The 19,455-nt window shown below is 43.9% G+C and overlaps 1 protein-coding gene across 1 annotated transcript in view; it reads right to left on the minus strand.

Annotated features, from left to right (window-relative positions):
• AGBL4 (AGBL carboxypeptidase 4) overlaps positions 1–19,455 on the minus strand; it is a 642,192-nt gene that overhangs the window by 73,896 nt on the left and 548,841 nt on the right. The window contains exon 5 of the mRNA XM_069981925.1: positions 8,398–8,614. Within this exon, the coding sequence (XP_069838026.1) occupies positions 8,398–8,614 (217 nt within the window). The remainder of the gene's footprint in view (positions 1–8,397; positions 8,615–19,455) is intronic.

Here is a 19,455-nt window from a genome sequence, read left to right on the forward strand (position 1 = left end):
GGAGCCATGGAATTTAATCTCATACCTGTGGATACTAAACAAGTATTTTTAAATCAGCAAACCCCTTTAAAGCGAACGCACCATTAGATTGAGTCAATAAAGATTTCCATAGGACCTGATCAGTGCTGCCGAGCACATTGTAATGATGCCATCCGTTCCTCATACCGTCACCCGGTTCCTCAGATCCCCAGTCTATGTATCTGCAAATGTGCTGTCCCCGGCCTGTTGCATTACTGAGGGAAGGAGATGTGGGTGCACTAGGCTCACCCCCAGTGCACCAATCTAGCACATTTGCACATATATACAAACTGGAGGAGATGTCAGGACCAGTTGGTGGTTTGAGGAACGGGCGGCACCATTATAATGCCCAAAGACACATTTATTAAGAGTCTGTACCTCCTTTAAGAGTCTGCATGGGTTTCCTCTGGGTTTTCCCCCAAAACATAAAGATTGTAACAACTTGAGCTGTGGATCCACTGAACTGCTGCTAGCAATGGCGTAAGCCACACCAGGGAGCAAGGTCTAAGGGCCCACTGGTCTTTACTAGATTTGGATTTGCTGCGGCAGAGGACCCCCAGGTCATTACCCGGCTTGGCTTGCTAGCTGAGACAGGCAAGGTGCAACTGGAGTCACGAAGGCATTTAGTTCATAACAAAGGAGCTGGGTTGCCAATAGAGAGATCCCCAGTTGGCATGGAGCTTGGCAAACCCATGAGGACTCAGGACTCATGGCTGGTACCAGAGCAGAAGTCACGGGCCGGAACCATGGACAGCAGTCTAGGGCAAAAGCATGGGCAGGAATCACAGGCAAAAGAGCTGGGGCCACAAGCTAAGGGTAAGCATGCAGAGGCTCTAACAAGGGGGATAAGGACAGGTACTTCATATATAGAGGGCATAAAGCCCCTTTACATCTGAAGCCCTCATTGCCCTAGGAGGCGGGGTGGTTCGCACCGCCCCAGCCGTGACACAGATGTAAGGTAGTAGTGACAGGTAATAAAAAAATGTTTTTTAGTCATCTGGTGTTGGAAAGTTATACAGATTGAGGCTATGTTCACACAAGGTAAGAGACCGGCCATTCCGTGACCCTGGCCGGGTCACGGAACGGCCGGTCTCTGCACGGGTCATCCCGGTGATCTTTTTGGCCGCAGAGCTCTGATGCGGGCGCATCAGCGCGCGGCCGCATCAGAGCTTCCCATAGCCCACAGTGAAGCAAGCGGCCACAGCCGCTCGCTTTACTGTGTGAACTGACAGGGCTTTGTTTGTCAGTTTTTTTGACATGTCAGTTTTTTCCGGCGCCGCATGGGATCCCGGCCGGAGCGCATACGATCCCATTCAAAATAAGGCTATTTTCCACCCCTGAAAACTACGGCCATAGTTCTGTGGCGAGAACTACGGCCGTAGTTTTACGTAGTGTGAACATAGCCTTATACAGATACAATTTGCTGCTGCTCTGGACAGTTCCTGACATGGACAGAGGTGGCAGCAGAGAGCACTGTGTCAGATTGGAGAGAATACACCACTTCCTTCAGGACATACAGCAGCTGATAAGTACTGGAAAACTGGAGATTTTTTAAATAGTGATTTACAAATCTTTATAATATACAAATATGTATAATTTATTATATGATTTACAAATCTGTATAATTTTCTGACACCAGTTGATTTGAATGTTTTTTATGTCTAGTGTACCCCTTTAAACCTAAAATTTCTCTTTATGGGTCACTTACTAATTGATGGGTTTAGCCATTTTAATGCATAGCCTTTGGGTCAGGGTCATAGGTATAGCTGAGCCCGATGACCCATATAAAGCATAAGAAGACCCCAATGATAGGTGGGGAACCTATTACAGAAATTGCATGGGGATTGTACATCCTAGAGTGATTATACAGGATCCTAAGGTCTTCACCATTGATGTAGATGAAACAACGATCCGCCCGCAGTGCTACACAACTTGTTGTTACTATGTGGCAGAAAGTTAAGCCAGGAAACCCAAATGAAACGCTTTGCACAGCGAGCTGATTTCCCCGGGGATCCGATACATCAAGCAAGAAACTGCAGCGGTTTAATGGAACCCGTTCAAAGGATGAAATACCGGAGTTCACTGATAATCAAAGATTTTTTTTTTTAAAGACATTTGTAATTATATTCTTGTTTTATTTAGTGCAGTCACTTTAATGCGCAGCTCTACAAAGGGAATTGGACACAAATAAAATGGGTGAGCCTGTCATTGTATTAGATGGTGGCAGCAGGAACTCACAGATCACGGCTGGGAAGCTTGTGCTCGGCTTCTTCAATGACAAATACAATTGGAATTGGAATTTTATCATGACGTTTTAGTTCTTGGGGAATAATCATTGCGGTCTGAAATTTAGGCTATGTTCACACTACGTAAGAGACCGGCCGTTACGTGACCCCAGCCGGGTCACAGAACGGCCGGTCTCTGGCCGGATGATCCTTCTGGCTGCAGAGCTCTGATGCGGGCGCATCAGCGTGCGCCCGCATCAGAGCTTCCCATAGCCCACAGTGAGCCGCAGCCGCTCGCTTCACTGTGTGAACTGACTGGTCTTTCTGCGGCCGGAATTCATTGAATTCCGGCCGTAGAAAACTGACATGTCAGTTGTTTGCGGCGGCGTATTGGATCCCGGCCGGAGCGTGTACGATGTGTGGCATTGTACAGGCATTGTTCCACTGCGGTAAAAGTACAGCCATTGTTGCCATCGGCAACAATGCCCATACTTTTACGTAGTGTGAACATAGCCTTAATATGTAAACTAATATATTGGCAAAAAAAAATAAAAATTCATCCTCATCATCTAAAATAGAAACACATGGAATAATTCTCATCCACAAATAGGCAATGTATCTATGACGTCTTTTTTAGTTGTTGTTTTTTTTTAAAATGGCTATCATATAAAAGCTGTCATTAAAACAAACAACCAACCAAAAAAAGGCAGTTTCTTCACCTAAACAGTGGAAACATAGCCGCACTGCAGTTGTTTCTACATGCCATAAGTGGATCTACATAAATCAGTCTACAGTATATAGATATGGTATATGTCTGCTTTATTTACTGATCACTTGTCTGCTGCTGATCTCTAGGCACTCTGCCCCTGAGGATTGTCACCACTGTGGACTGTCTTTAGCTGTGGCTACGGCTTGGTTCCATTTACAGCAGTTAGTTCTCCCCAAGAGTTTAAAAAAAAAAATGCTCCCAAACCTAGCTGGTCTTACTCACCAAGTCCCCCTGAGTATTTTGAGCCATCTCCCATCTTTCTAGCTGCTTCCGTTCAATAGTTAAAAGTTTTTTTTAAAAAGCTGATCTATATCCAACATGGCGCCCGCGGGTAAACTACATCTACCATCATGCAATGCTTATGCCTGATCTATGATGTAGCAGAGCTTATATCCACAAGATATAGCAGAGTTTAGTTGAGGTAGTGACATAGCAGAGTTTAGTTAAGGCAGTGACATAGCAGAGTTGAGGCAGTGACATAGCAGAGTTGAGGTAGTAGCATAACAGAGTTGAGGAAGTGACATAGCAGAGTTGAGGCAGTGACATAGAAGAGTTGAGGTAGTGACATAGCAGAGTTGAGGTTGAGCAGGTTAGCTCAGGGGCGGTGGGGGGGGGGGGCACAATACTTGTGACCTGGGGGAGGGAAACAGTGAGCAGCAGCTGTCTCAGTGTCCTCCCTCACTTCAGTGGGCTGAGTTAGAACAGCTAACTCAGCCCATTGAAAAGCCAGAAGCAGGGAGCGGTGTCGGAGTGGACTGAGATTTGATGATTCTATCCGTTTAGTGGGGGTGAATGCATCTAGATAACAACAAAACTGTGCAGAATCCTTAATAAATTGATATTGGAAAGATGTAAAGCTATGGGTGGGCAATGTATTAGTGCAAAAATAATTTTGGAGGGAGTACCCCTTTAAGTGTGACTTTCAGTTAGAGTCCACATATAGAATTAATCCATGTAAAAATCATCTCTCAAACTTCTCCTTTCGAAGCACTGAGAAATAATTCCAATCACATTTTCAAAGTTTTTTACTGGGCTTGAAGGGAAAGCTACCTCTAAAAAGTGGCATCAGAGAGCTGCTCTGCATATCCTTCTTCCCAGAATTCCCAGCGGATCACAAATGGTCTCTCCACTTGGTCTCATCTTTATGACGCTCTCCTGAAGGAGAAAAAAATTACCCTTTGTTCCGCCACATGAAAGAATTATTTAAAAACACATCCTTTTAGTGTGAGTCTCCACCTGTAGTATATCAAAAGCTGCATTAATATTTAGGCAGACTTCAGAGCTGAAATCTTCCATTATTATTTGCTGGCTCAAAACCATACAGCAGTCCAGTCTTTATGAAAAAGAAACTGTATAGTAATCTTATATAAAACTGACTGGAGAAGCAGCAAAGCCTTTAGGGGTAAGTCTGACAATGAACTTACTGATTTCAGTGAGATCCAGCAAAATAAGCAAAGTAAGTAATTTACTTAAAGGGCTTAAAGGGGTTTTTCAACTCAAAAATAACTTGTCTATCCAAAGGATAGAGGACAAATAAGAGATTGCTGGGGGTCTGACCTCATTCCCCCCTGCCGACCTCCAGATCGCTCCCTGGCAGCTTTGTTTTGAATACAGCCGTGACCCATGGCTCTATTCATTCTCTATGGAGCTGCTGGAAAGAGGCGAGTGCTGGATGTAGACCACACGACTGCTGTGGGGCCATGCGAAACGTGGTCTGCCTCCATGTTGGCTATGGCTCACAGCACCCACTGGCAGGGGGGGCTCCCTGCTCTGCCAGTCTCTCTAGTGGCTGAAGGCAGCATAGCACTTTCAGCCACAAGAGCCCCCCCCCCCCGTTCCCTGTGATGACCACATGCCCAGAATGTCGTTCCATTCTCCCAGATCCAAGACATGCTAGTGACATCACTCAGGTGCTGGGGGTCTAGGAGAATGGAACGCTGCGGGAGGCCGAGGAATCATGGGTCCCGTACAGTTTCTTGCTATGGGCCCCATGAATCCTAGCAATGCCCCGGGCTGTCCTCTATAGAGAAAGAAAGCGGCTGCCAGAGAGAGCCCATTACAGCTCCTTCAGGTGGCTCCATCTGAAAAGAGCCACGGGTCACTGGCCGTACCCCCGGCTGTAATCAAAACAAAGCAGCAAGGGCCAATCTGAAGACCCGCGGGGGGTACGGAGGCCGGACCCCTCGCTATCTCTTACTTGTTGCCTATCCTGTGAATAGAGGACAAGTTAGTTTTGAGTTGGAAAACCCCTTTAAGCCCTACCCCAAAAATAAGTCCTGCCCTGATTTTGCAGGGTTTTTGGAGTAGGCTCAAAATATAAGCCCTACCCTCAAAAAAGCCCTGGTTATAGTCTGGCTATAGTTATACTACGTGATGTCACAGGGCCACAGAATAGGCCCACTTTAGTGTAGGCATCCCAATAGTCCTGGACCAGTGCCCGCTACCCTACCTTCCACCACGCTTCTAAGGGTGCGTGCACACTACGGAATACCCGCGTATGACCCGCGGCGGATTCCGTCGCTCGTACCAGCACGCAGCGGCGCGCATCACCGCCCATGCCATAGAATTGACATGTCACTTCTTTCAGCAGAATACGGAATAATCGGTGGAATCTGCCGCGGGTCATACGCGGGAATTCCGTAGTGTGCACGCACCCCAAGTCCCCAAGACTCTGCAGATCTCTAACTGGTACACTGTATAGGTTTTAGGATGTTTTAGGCTATGTTCACACAGAGTAGTTTTCAAACAGAACCAGGAGTGGATTGAAACCACAGAACGCCTATGTCTACACACTGCTGAAATTTAGTGGATGGCCGTCGTTTAATGGCAAATAATTATCGTTATTTTTATTATTTGCTGTTAAATGACGTCCATCCGCTGTTTGAACATAGCCTTTCGTGTTTTTAACCCACTCCTGGTTTTGTTTGAAAAATACTGAGCAATAACACGGTGTGAACATAGCCTTAGCATGAGTTCAGAAAGAAAAATCTATGTGTAATTGTTATTCATGGAAAAAAAAAAATAAGACCTACCCCAAAAATAAGCCCTAGCCCTTTTACTCAGACACAAGAATAATATAAGACCCTGTCTTCTCTTAGGAGAAATACGGTGGGTTGTAAATATATGCTGTACAGTGATCTGGATATAAGGATGTTATTGCTGTAGGGATGGAGTAATATAGACTGTACTGTATATAGGTATATACGTGGAGTAATATAGACTGTACTGTATATAGGTATATACGTGGAGTAATATAGACTGTACTGTATATAGGTATATACGTGGAGTAATATAGACTGTACTGTACTGTATATAGGTATATACGTGGAGTAATATAGACTGTATTGTATATAGGTATATACGTGGAGTAATATAGACTGTACTGTATATAGGTATATACGTGGAGTAATATAGACTGTACTGTACTGTATATAGGTATATACGTGGAGTAATATAGACTGTACTGTATATAGGTATATACGTGGAGTAATATAGACTGTACTGTATATAGGTATATACGTGGAGTAATATAGACTGTACTGTACTGTATATAGGTATATACGTGGAGTAATATAGACTGTACTGTAATGTATATAGGTATATACGTGGAGTAATGTAGACTGTACTGTATATAGGTATATACGTGGAGTAATATAGACTGTACTGTATATAGGTATATACGTGGAGTAGTATAGATTGTCGGATATGATCCCCTATTATCACACATGCACACCCATAATGCATTGCTGGCGCCTGTGACAATGGGAGGTGGGGGTGGTGGGGGGATCCAGCTCCCTTCCGTCTTCTTCCCGCACTAACACATGTTCTGGCTGCTCCGTCTTTGCTTTTACCGTTTTGACAGAGCCTGTCACCACACAATCAGCCGCCGAGACGCCGACACGAATGTGATATAATTATCTTTTATCATTTTAAATAGTCGTCGTCTAGAAGCAAAATGCTGAGGGATTTCACAGGAACCTTATTGTGAGATTGTTTAGTTGAAATTCAAAGTGATGTGCGATGTTATCGGCACCGTTCATTATGGGTATCATCCTATTACATAGCGGGAGACAGCCATTGTCTGTATGGTAAGAAGGGGATCTGTGCAGGGAAGACCAGGTTTGCATCATGCCATGGCGTCTTGCAGACTATTGCACCCAGGCTGGGGATAGGGGAAATAAAACTACTATACCTAGGGTAAATGTCAGAAAGTGCCAGAAATTTGCAATTTACTTCTATTAAAAAATCTCAAGTCTTCCCATACTTATCAGCTGCTGTATGTCCTGCAGGAAGTGGTGTATTCTCTCCAGTGTGACACAGTGCTCTCTGCTGCCACCTCTGTCCACGTCAGGAACTGTCCAGAGCAGGAGAGGTTTTCTGTGGGGATTTGCTACTGCTCTGGACAGTTCCTGACATGGACAGAGGTGGCAGCAGAGAGCACTGTGTCACACTGGAGAGAATACACCACTTCCTGCAGGATATACAGTAGCTGATAAGTACTATAGGACTCAACATTTTTAATAGAAGTAAATTACAAATCTCTGGAACTTTCTGGTGCCAGTTGATTTGGATGAGTACTGTTGCTGGAGTACCCCTTTAAGTTCAGTGGAAAAAAAAATGACATAAAGGCAGGGTGTGTGTGTGTGCAGGAACATAATAAACAATGTATACTTCCCCATCCCTGTGCCCCCACTGTGCCGCTCCCAGGTCTCGCTGACAGTCACCAGCTGTCATTTTTGACCGGCATCCGGGTATATCACATACCGGGCTCCCCCAGCTGCAATGTCAGTGCCCCCCTGATGGATTGCCCGCTCAGCCAGTCAGTGTCCCGCCCCCAGTCATTGATTGGCTGAGAAGGCAATCCATCAGCTGCAATGTAACGGGGCAGCTAGAGGAGCTGCAGGAGGCCGGCGGTTGTCACCGAGGCCCGGGAGAAAGACACTACGGGACATGAGGATAAGTAAGTTTTACTTTGTTTATTATGTTCTCGCATACACTTTAAGGTCCCCATACATTTTATAGCTACTTCGGGCACACCCATTGCTTGATATATAGGGGGGTCTCCCAAGAATCCACTGACATATGATGAGTGTTATGGAATTTCACTGCCCGACCCCTTTGCTCTCAAAGAGGCAAGTCTAAACCACAGCAATCTACCGCCTCCTCTCTCATAGTTTCTTTGAACTCCCAATGGTCAGACCATTATAGTCAATGCACTATGACAAAAATGGTGGGAAGGACAAGTGGCGATAAGTGAGCACTGTAGGTGTTTCCTCTGGCAGACACCATCCTGTAGGATCTCTCTCCTTCTAGGAGGCCATGTGATATTGATATAACAATATTATTATTACACCCAATAACCAATAGTTAATCACTGTTACTCACCACACTTAATCCCAGCAGCTCTCGGTGGACATAGTCCAGGTGCAGCCTGTCCAGGTTCTCCAGGTAATGCTGTAGACGGGTGTATGTGTACGGGTAACAGTAAGCAAACTGGTAGACGTCATCGCCTCGGTCAAAGCAAAAAGCAAAAGACATGACGTAGTTTTTGCGATGATCCGGGCACCGATAGTAGTAGACATTTTTGGAGGGAAGTCTCTGCCTGCAAAGAAATGAGAGATATGGAAAATTAATTTTTGGGACATTACAGTCTATAGGACATGGTCATACTGAGAGTTTTATGGGAATTCCATGTGGATTTTTGTTTTATGTGAATTTCCCCTGCAAGTCACATCACATTGATTTCAATGGAAAAATTAAAGGGGTACTTCAGCGAAAAAGTCTTTTTCTTTCAAATCATCTAGTTTCACATAGTTATATAGATTTGTAATTTACTCCTATTTAAATATCTCAACTTTTCCCATACTTATCAGCTGCTGTATGTCCTGCAGGAAGTGGTGTATTCTTTCCAGTCTCTCTGCTGCCACCTCTGTCCATGTCAGGAACTGTCCAGAGCAGGAGAGGTTTTCTATGGGGATTTTCTTTCTGCTGCCCTGGACAGTTCCTGACATGGACAGAAGGGGCAGCAGAGAGCACTGTGTCAGACTGGAAAGAATACACCACTTCCTGCAGCTTATAAGTAGTGGGGTATTTTTCATCTATAGTCGGGGATGGGGTGGTTATGGACGGTGGAGGTCCAGCGCCGAGTCCCGGATCGGCCCGCCTGGTACACCCGTCCCGCGGCTGCTTCCTGGTGTGAGCTGCCGCATGATACGTGAAGTCTCAAGGCCGCTCAGCCACTCATTGACCGTAGCAAAGTCCCGCCTCGGCTGCTGAATGGCTGAGCTGCCTTGAGACGTCACGTATCATGCGGCAGCTCACACCAGGAAGCGGCTGTGGGACGGGTGTACCGGGCGGCGCGATCCGGGACTCGGCGCTGGAATGGGGTAGGTAAATGACCTCCGCTGTCCATAACCACCCCATCCCCATCCCCATCCATATCTGAAAAATACCCCCGGGCCGGAGAACCCCTTTAAGTGGAAGTAAATTGTAAATCTATATAACTTTCTGACAGCAGTTGATTTGGAAAGAAAAAAAAAAATTGCCGGAGTACCCCTTTAAGATAGTTGCACCCTCTCTGAGTTGCTATTACTGGAGTTCCCCTTTGAATCCTATTGTAACCCTCCTGCTCTTTTTAGACTCTTCATTAGGCTTGGCCCAGTGCATTGGATTTGCCTTCTATTTCCTATGAATATCACCAGTACTATTCTCCTATACAGATTTCCAGCGTTAAAACATTTTCATCGATGTAAAATATCATCAACTTAATGAGCGACTTTCTAACAAGGTCATGAATTGTAGCTGCATTTCTAGTGACTGGGTGGAAGCGACGCGTTTTACAAGGCTTCTTCCCGTAAGCTGGGTATAAAATGCACAGACCTGCTGAATAAAGGAGATTTTTATTGATTTTTTATGTGTTTAAATAAGCCGGATTGCTCTCGTCTGAGTCAGCACATCATGTGGTTCTCCGGCAGGAGCGGGGAGATGCAGGTTGTAACCCCGCCGCGTTAGCAATGTAAATATTGGTTTAGAAAATTGGCACTGAACACTTTAATTCTGCTCGACACCTTCCATTTATCTGGCCGTGTAATGCCAAGCTTCTATACACGCTTATTCTAGGAGAAGAATGCGAGGCGACGTACCAAGGACACTTCTGCTTTCATCCCCCGGCTCATAGTAACTACTTTAGGCTTACAGGCTGTGTACAAAGTCATGGTGGTAATTAGATACTTAGCCAAAAAATTTGTGAAATTAAAGATTTTCATCAGCCTAAAACACCAGTTAAAGGGGTACGGCTGTCTATCAATTTGTAATTTATGGTGTGGTGTATTCTCTCCAGTTTGACACACTGCTCTCTGCTGCCACCTCTGTCCATGTCAGGAACTGTCCAGAGCAGAAGAGGTTTTCTATGGGGATTTGCTGCTGCTCTGGACAGTTCCTGACATGGACAGAGGTGGCAGCAGAGAGTACTGTGTCAGACTGGAAAGAATACACCTCTTCCTGTAGGACATACAGCAGCTGATAAGTACTGGAAGACTGGATATTTTTAGATAAAAATAATTTACAAATTGATGTAACTTACTGAAACCGGATGTGTGTGTATATATTCTTTTTATGAGGTGGATGACCCAGCTTGTCTAAAATATTAACCAGAAAATAGTATTTCAAGGGGTTGTTGATAAAAAGAACTTTAAAAACAAATAAAAAAAAACACAAAACTGTAGGGACAATGAAGTGGTTATCACAGGTCTGCTGCCTCTAATCCAGTGGCGTACCTGGCATGGTGTGAGGGTACACAGCTGGTATGGAGCCTGGTCAATGACCCCAACCTTGAACCACCCAGCAGATCATTATGTGGGTGATTTGGGCGACCATCAGGGGCCTATAGCTGTCCAATCTCTGCACTTTAACATCCACTTTACAGTATGGGCCCTATTCCACCGGACGGTTATCGTTCAGATTATGGTTAAACTCTGGCACAGAGGGGGACTTCCTACTAGGTGGACATACCTACCTAAATGGGTGACTTCCTGCTTCAGTACATTGAGTTGAGAGACATTTTTGCCACTCAGTTTAATCTTGCTTGTGCGGGCACACTCACTGTTAAAGGGGTATAACTTTTAATATGTTGCTGCTTAAAGTGGGACTAACAATTCCTGCCATAATTATACTCATTATCTATTCAGTCTCCTTTCCCCAGTTTTTAACTGCTGCTTTCTGCTAAAGACAAAAAAATCTGTGTGTGAGCTTTTCTCTCTGTCTCCCCACTCCTCCCCCTCTCTTCTGAGACATCTGATGTAAAGAAGTCCCTGGAAGGCTGTATCTGCAACATTGTAGCTTCTTTGTAATGCTGGGAGGGTTAATCACAGTGAGTTCATCAGTAACTTGACCTCAGAATAACCCTCCCAGCATGACAAGTGTCGGATTTCATAATCCGCCAGACTTCTCCTTTAAAGGCAGGGGCATAACTCCCACTGTAGCAGCCATAGCAATTACTATGGGGCCCGCCGCATCAGTGGGCCCTCTTGCCCACTCCTGCAATACACTGGGACCCTTGAGCTGTCATGATTTGCAGCACCAGGTGGCCAAGCGAGCCTCCCAGGTTCTGCAAATGTCCCTTTAACTGCTCATGAGCACTTGTAGTTATGACTACACATGACGGCTTAGTCGTCTGGGGGGGTGGTGGCAATCAAAAGTTTGCTATGGGGCCCAGCTACTTCTAGCTACGCCCCTGCTTAAAGGGGAACCAGACATCCTCCACTCTGCCGAGCAGGGGGCCCCTGGTTAAATGCTCGAGTTTCCCACTGATTACAATTGGGCTCATTACTTGATTGGAGCACTCAAGTATTTAAGTGCTCACTCAACACTAGTAAACTAATTACTAACCTGAGTCACATTTTTTTGTTGCAGAAATCAATAGCACAGGTGATTTTAAGAAACTTTGTAATTGGGTTTATTAGGCAAAAAATGCATTTTTATCATGAAAAAGCTTGAAGCTCTCCCCACTGTCTTCATTGTTCTCTATGGTGAGGGGAGGGGTGGAGGGAGATGAGGCACCAAAACAGTTAATTTACAGCTACATCACCGGGCTATCTTCTCTTAAGTCAGCACTGACCTCTCTGACGTGAATACCAGCTTTAATACGGCTCCCACTGTGTAATCCTTTGTTCTCTGCTGCCGACTAATCTCCCTCCTCCCCCCTCCCCTCTCCATAGGTAACACAGGACCCGACTGATGTAACAGAGTCGAGATTTCCTGATAATGAGCAGTGAATAGGAGAAGGAGGGAGGGGGGGGGGGCTGGGGAAAGGCCTTTTGAATGCAGATAATGGCAGATTTGCCTAATAAACCCAATTACAAAGTATCTTAAAATCACCTGGAATATTGATTTCTGCAAAAAAAAAAGAAACGACAGTGACACTTTAAGAAGTTTAAAGGGGGTTACATATTAACTTACAGGGTAGATAAGTAAATGTGTTTCTCCATTGGGTGTGCTAAGTTCCAAGAAATAATATGTATTTCAGAATTATGTAAATTCCCCCCCCCCCCCATATCACTTTATTGCTGAGGTTGCTGAACTCCCGTATCTAATCCTTGTAGCGGGAGGAATTGTCTCCGATGTTTGAGTCATCCGGCAGCCCCGAGCCTTTGGTCTCCCATTTTGTATTCCATTTTATATTTTAGAGAATTTACTTTTCTCATGTCGGGCAGCGTGAAAATTCGACCATATTTCAGCTACTCCGAGACCTTTATCTTCAATTTATTTTACCTTTCAGTGCAGAAGTTAAACATCTGCTTTATTAGCCATCATGTCACCGGCTCTATCCCTGCCTCTGGCTAAAATGTGCCAGTCTGGTTCCCAGGCCATCTGGCTTAAATATTTGTCTGTCGTACGTGTGACTCTCAGGCATTTTCTGCTCCTGAATGTCTTAACAAGTCTCTTCTATACTGCGGCGAAAAGAAAATCTTAGTTATAAGGGGAAAAAAAGCTGGGGAGAGCTGAAATAACAGTCCGAGAAGAAAAATAAGGATTAGAGATTTGTAGCTAACGGGCCCCAATGCAATTTCTGTAACAGGGCGCCCACTGCCATGTGCCATGTATAATACTGGGGTCCTTTTATTTAGTAAAAGCATCTGGATCCCCTTTGACTGAATGGCCCATATTTACTAAAACTGTCTAAGGCTGGGTTCACATTATGTTTTTATGCGTTTTTCCAAAAAATGGATGAAAAAAAACTGATGGAAAACGCATGCATTTGAGTGTATCCATTTTGATCCATTTTTTAATTGGCTTCCATTATAAAAAAAAAAAAAAAAAGAAAAGGATCAAAGCGCATCTGGTTTTTTTTTTAGCGTACACAAAAATGTGGTCGACCAACGTAAAAAAAAAACCCAAAAACGTGCGTTTTGATCTGTTTTTTTTTTTTTTTTAATAATGGAAGTCAATGGAAAAATGGATCAAAATGGATACACACAAATGCATGCGTTTCTCCATCTGTTTTTCCATCCATTTTTTTGTAAAAACGCATGAAAAAGATGTAGTGTGAACCCAGCCTGAGAGCAAACTTAGAATAGACATCCTTTAATTGTGGCAGTTTTATCAGGCTGTTTGATAAATCTGTTGCACTTACAGGAGAAGTGCTGGGGGAGGAGATAACAAATGGTACTACGCACCTGTGCCTCTTTAGCGCCAGATCGCTGCTCCACCAGAGCTGAAGAGCTGACATCACAACCTGGCTAATGGACTGGCCGCTCAGCCAGTCAGTGACTGGGGCGGGGTGACGCTTCAGTCACTAATTGGCTAAGCGGGCTGTCCATCAGCTAGGACAGGCATTTCCCCCGCGTCGTGACGTCATCACAACTCAGGTGAAAATACCTTCAGGGGCCGGTCAGATGGCGCATCACGGGGAGAGGTAAGTAATGCTTCATTGCTGTGTTCTCCCCTTCCCCTGCCGCCTGTCACATCCTTCCCGGGGCCGGACTTTAAAAACTGTTCAGTTTTTTGGGAAAAAGTTGACACCATCTATTACTTGGCTTTGAGTCCGCCAGAATTTTCAGCCAGATTCAGGTGCATTTTTTGGTGCAAAATGGACCACACCCAATTTTTACACATTGCATTTTTTGGTAAAACTGACAGATTATCTTTATTCTATAGGTCAGTCTGAATACAACGATACCCATGTTTATAGCTTTTCTGTTTTACTTTTTTTTAAAACAGTAACTTTTTTTTGCGCCATGATCTATAGTTTTTATTAATATTAGGGTAGATGGGAATTTTTGATCACTTTTTTTTCTCATTTATAATGTGGGGAAAAAAAGCAATCCCTTTTTTTCCTCTTGTTCTCTGTGTAAGAACAATATTAGTATATTTTAATAAATTGGACAATTGCAATTACAATGATAGCAAACTTTATTTTTTAAGGTATTTTGATTTGAAAATGAGAAAAGGGGAGTGATTTTGTAATATTTTTTTATATTTATATATAAAACTTTCTTTTAAAATCCCTTTTTAAGTCCTCTAACTCTAAGGAAATTTTATGTGCAATCATTAGGTTGCTTATATTGGTCAATGCTGTGTTCTTGCATACCATTAATCAGACTGTAGTAACAGATCACTGATCAGACAGCACAGAGACGAGTAAGCAACCTACGACTGTCAGGGAGGAAGGACTGTAAGCATTGCTGCTTAGTGTCTGGGCTCAAAAAAGTTAAGTGGCAATGCTTAGCATCAACATTTAACTCTTTCCTGGCAGGCTGGACAGGAGGCATACAATGTTGTAGTAGTAGTTGTTGTTGTAGTAGTGGTGGTATTAGTAGTAGTAGTGGTGGTATTAGTAGTAGTAGTAGAAATAGTAGTAGTAGTGGTGGTGGTATTAGTAGTAGTAGTGGTGGTATTAGTAGTAGTGGTAGTAGTAGTAGTGGTATTAGTAGTAGTGGTGGTGGTGGTGGTGGTGGTGGTGGTGGTGGTAGTAGTAGTAGTAGTGGTGGTGATAGTAGTGGTGGTAGTGATATTATTATTAGTAGTGGTGGTGGTATTAGTAGTAGTGGTGGTGGCGGCAGTAGTAGTGGTAATAGTAGTAGTGGTAGTGGTGGTAGTAGTAGTAGCAGCAGCAGCAGTGGTAGTGGTGGTAGCAAAAGCAGCAGTAGTAGTAGAAACAGCAGTAGTGGCATTAGTAATAGTGGTGGTGGTAGTAGTAGTGGTATTAGTAGTAGTGGTGGTGGTGGTGGTGGTGGTAGTAGTAGTAGTAGTGGTGGTGATAGTAGTGGTGGTAGTGATATTATTATTAGTAGTGGTGGTGGTATTAGTAGTAGTGGTGGTGGCGGCAGTAGTAGTGGTAATAGTAGTAGTGGTAGTGGTGGTAGTAGTAGTAGCAGCAGCAGCAGCAGCAGTGGTAGTGGTGGTAGCAAAAGCAGCAGTAGTAGTAGAAACAGCAGTAGTGGCATTAGTAATAGTGGTGGTGGTAGTAGTAATAGTAGTGGTAGCAATAGCAGAAGGGGTAGTAGTAATAATAGTTGTGGTAGTGGTGGTAGTAGTAATAGAGGTAATAGTAGTAATAATAGTAGTACAGTACAGAACATGATGGACAAGGCAGGAGATGTTTGGCTATCTAGAGGTATTAGTAGTAGTGGTAGGAGTGGGGGTGGAACTAGTAGTAATAGTAGTAGTAGTAGGGGTACTAGTAGAGGTAGTAGTAGTAACAGTAGTTTTAGTACAGTATAAAACATGATGGAAAAAAAACCACAGGACTGAACCTCTCCTATATCTTGCATGTTGTGATGGTCTGCTGCTGCGGCTGCTGCTTCCAGTTCTCCTTTTGCCAAATCTGATGAGTCACAGGTTGGAGATGTCTCCACACAGGTCAGATCAATCCACTAATCGGCAGACGACTCATTACAGCCAGGACTGTTTTCTTTTCCCACCGTCTCCTTACGATACACAACGTCCCTTAAATCAAGGTGTGGTATCTGCTACTGAAGCATAGAGTACAAAATCATAGTGTGTAACTAAGGAGTTAATGGCCGGGTCTCCTGAGTTCCTATTCAGACCACAGCTTCTAAAAATAATGATATTAGGATTTTTTTTCCTTGCTAATCTATTCTTATCTCTCCTAGCACTTTGTAACCACTAATCTATTTAAGTGAGTCATGGGGAGACAGTGAGTTTAGTGTTCTGATACCGGCTGCAATAGTGAAAGCTAATAAGATTTTGATCTTATCCTGGAATTAAGGCGGGGGTGGTTGCATCTCTATTCTAGATCTTCCTTTCTGCGTTCGGCTAAGCCACAGACATGGCTGGGTTCTTGAATTAACCTTTATTGTCCTACACAGTGCACTATTTACTTTTTTCCTTCTTTATTACTATTTTTTTGCATTCTGCCTTCTGGAAAAGGACACCCACACACTGTGACAGCAGCTGCTCCTATTAATTTAAAGCCATTACAAAAATTAAAATTAAAACCAATTACGTTGGCTGGTTTATAGCCGGAAAACCGCTTCAGTGTGATTGTTCCCTCCGGTTATGGACACAAAAATAAATAAATAAAATTCCCAACCTAGAGCCGGCTGCCAGCAGAATACTAATCCACTCCGAAGCTGGCAGGACACGGTCACACTCCAAGTCGAAGAAAATCATCAAGTGTCAATGAGCGGCAACCATGGCAGAGTTTGTACATGTGCCGCCTTTATGAGCGCCTTTATGGGCTTGGTGCTGACATATAAGAAATATAAAATGACTATTATTTGTAACAGGGGTAGGACAAGCATTTGAGGGGCAGTTTCAGAATACACCCACTTCCCTACTATTCCCTGAAGATAGCCATTGGATCAACTATAGAGATGAGTGAACTTTACAAACGTTCGGTTCAACAGATTCCCTGAACTTCAATGTAAAGTTTGAGGTCATCTAAACCAAACCTTAAACAAATCTGTCAGGACGGGGAGGTAGGGACAAGACGAGACAGTGGGCCCTGAGACTGAACCCACCCACTGTTCCTACCTCAATCGGCACTAGGCAGCCGCGGACAACCACAAAGACGTTCCCTATACTGAATAAGTATAGACTAAGACAGACAGACAAACACAATAAAGGGAAGTCAACAAGCCAAGTCAGAACCGAACTGGCAACGCAGTACAAAATCGGAGATCAAACGGATAGTCAAAGGTCAAGTGGGAGGTCAGGTAACAAGTCAAGCAAGCAGAGAAATTAGGAATAGACAGGGGGAGCTGGGATCAGTGTATGAACCTTAATAGCCAGCAATCAGAGACTGGCCACTGCTTTCATTTATGAGGATCAAGAGCCCGGTCCGGATGCCCATTGGACCGGCGCTCTGATCCTCAAGGTTCTGGACAGGCAGAGGCATGTGTCAAGCAAACAACACTGCTCAGCTGCAGCGATCAAGGCTAACAGTGAGCAGTGTAACTCCTGCATTGCCAGGAGGCTGAAAGGCAAGCGGGTGTGTCAGACAAAAAGTAAAAACAGACCTAGTTAACACCAGGCTGCACATTCCTGACAGAACCACAAAAAAAAATTTGCTCATCTATACTTACTTGTTCGCACTCCCTCAGTGTCCATCTTCTCTGGTGTCTGTTGTCCCTCGCAGCCACCAAAATCCAGTTAAGCCAATAACTTCCCAATTGAGACGGGACAGCACTGTGGCCAGTGATTGGCTAAGTAGGCTGTCACGCTCGAGACAAGAGTGACAGTCTGCTTAGCCAATCACTGGCCCTGGCGCTGTCTTCTCTCAGTCAGTGATTGGCTGAACAGTCTAGTCATGGTTAAAGACATTGGAGACCTGGAGAAGGATACCGGGAGAGCGTGGACAGGTGAGAAAACCATTTTCCCCCTATTTTTCTTTATATGTGTGGCTGCCATCTTTCCAAACTTGTTACGAACTTTGTATTTGCAAGGTTTGGAAGGAATCTCGGTTCCTGGAACTTTGGTTTACTCATGTCTAGTCAACAACATTCATTCATCTGTTCCCACCCATCTCATGTGATCGTATTCAAGAAGGCACAAACTAGTGGGTTTCCGATGGCAGAAAATTGAATAAGTATCATCTGTTACCACTTAATATAGTAGCACTGGCTGAGGGTGTCAAAAACAGCAAGGTCGCTATTATTTACCAAATTACCATTGTAATTAGCTTTTATTTTACTGCGTGTCCACATAGCCTTATAGGTCCTCCCAAGATGAGGAAACACCCCAATTTCTGAGACTACGGACAAAAAGCTGCATATAAATGGGAAGATTTTCTCCGTCCGTGTCCTTATAATCAGTAATCAATGCTGCATTTGTCTCTGAAGATCTATTCCCAACAATGACTCTTGTCCAAAATTCTACATTTGTTCCCGCAATCGTCTCTCTCTTCCCACCAGCCGAGTCGTATTTCAACTTTAGTGGCCCTTTAAGTAAAAATTGAAAATTCAATTATTGCCCTAATCTCTAATGTATGTCATTTCGCTAAAGCTTGACTTTGGGCAATGTACTGAAGATGTCCAGAATAGAAGGAAATTGTAAACCGGTTTGACCCAAAAATCTCTTATCTGCTGTTGAGCTTTATATTAAAATCCAGCAATTTCCTCCCTGCTAATATCGGGCTCGCTTGCTTAAGAGCCTCTGTCTTTAATGGTCCTGTCTGGCTTATAATGGTTATATAATCAAAACCCGTTCGAATCATTTCCCAACATCATCTTCTTTCTGCCTGTATGGCTCTTGTCAAAGTCAACAGAATTCAAAGTAATATGACGGTCTGGTGATAAAACAAATAAAACTGCAGCAACTTTAGAAGATCGATGGGAAAGAAAATTAGCAATGATGTGGTCTGAACCGAGGCAGTGACAGCCGGAGTGATTGCAATCCACCGCTCCAGTCATGGCACAAAGTGTGGTGATAACTTTCAAGCGCTATTGCTTTCCAATGATACAATGGTTAAGTGATTTTTATACGTTCTCCGTGGCCAGGAACAAAGTTTTAGAAATACGAGATGATAATCGGGCAGTAAATAAAGTAATAGCGCATGTATTACGGTTATGATGGATTGGAGCTAATTATAAAGGCTCAACCATGCATATTTAGGTCCATATTATTACCAAATAATTTCTTAAAGGGAATGGGTCATCATTGGTTGTGCCAAAATTAAAAATGATCCCCTACATAGCTCACCAGTGGGGTCTGTTTATCCCCAATCCGATTAATCACAAAAAAGGAGATCCAATGTCCCCTGAGAGAATGTAGTGCAGTTCATATGCTTGACTACTAGAGCACAACTCAAGCATGCTCTAGTCCGATTGTTCTGCATTTTCTTACCAGTGGCTGAAGAAGTTGGATACAGACCTAGGGAGTCTTGGTAAACATGGATACGGTCTATGGCCATTGACTGTATTCATGTTTTCCTGGGCCTCCTAGAGCTGCATCCAACTTCTTCAGCCACTGGTTATCAAACCC

Source organism: Dendropsophus ebraccatus, chromosome 8 (genome assembly GCF_027789765.1).
Source record: "Dendropsophus ebraccatus isolate aDenEbr1 chromosome 8, aDenEbr1.pat, whole genome shotgun sequence".
Lineage (NCBI taxonomy): Eukaryota > Metazoa > Chordata > Amphibia > Anura > Hylidae > Dendropsophus > Dendropsophus ebraccatus.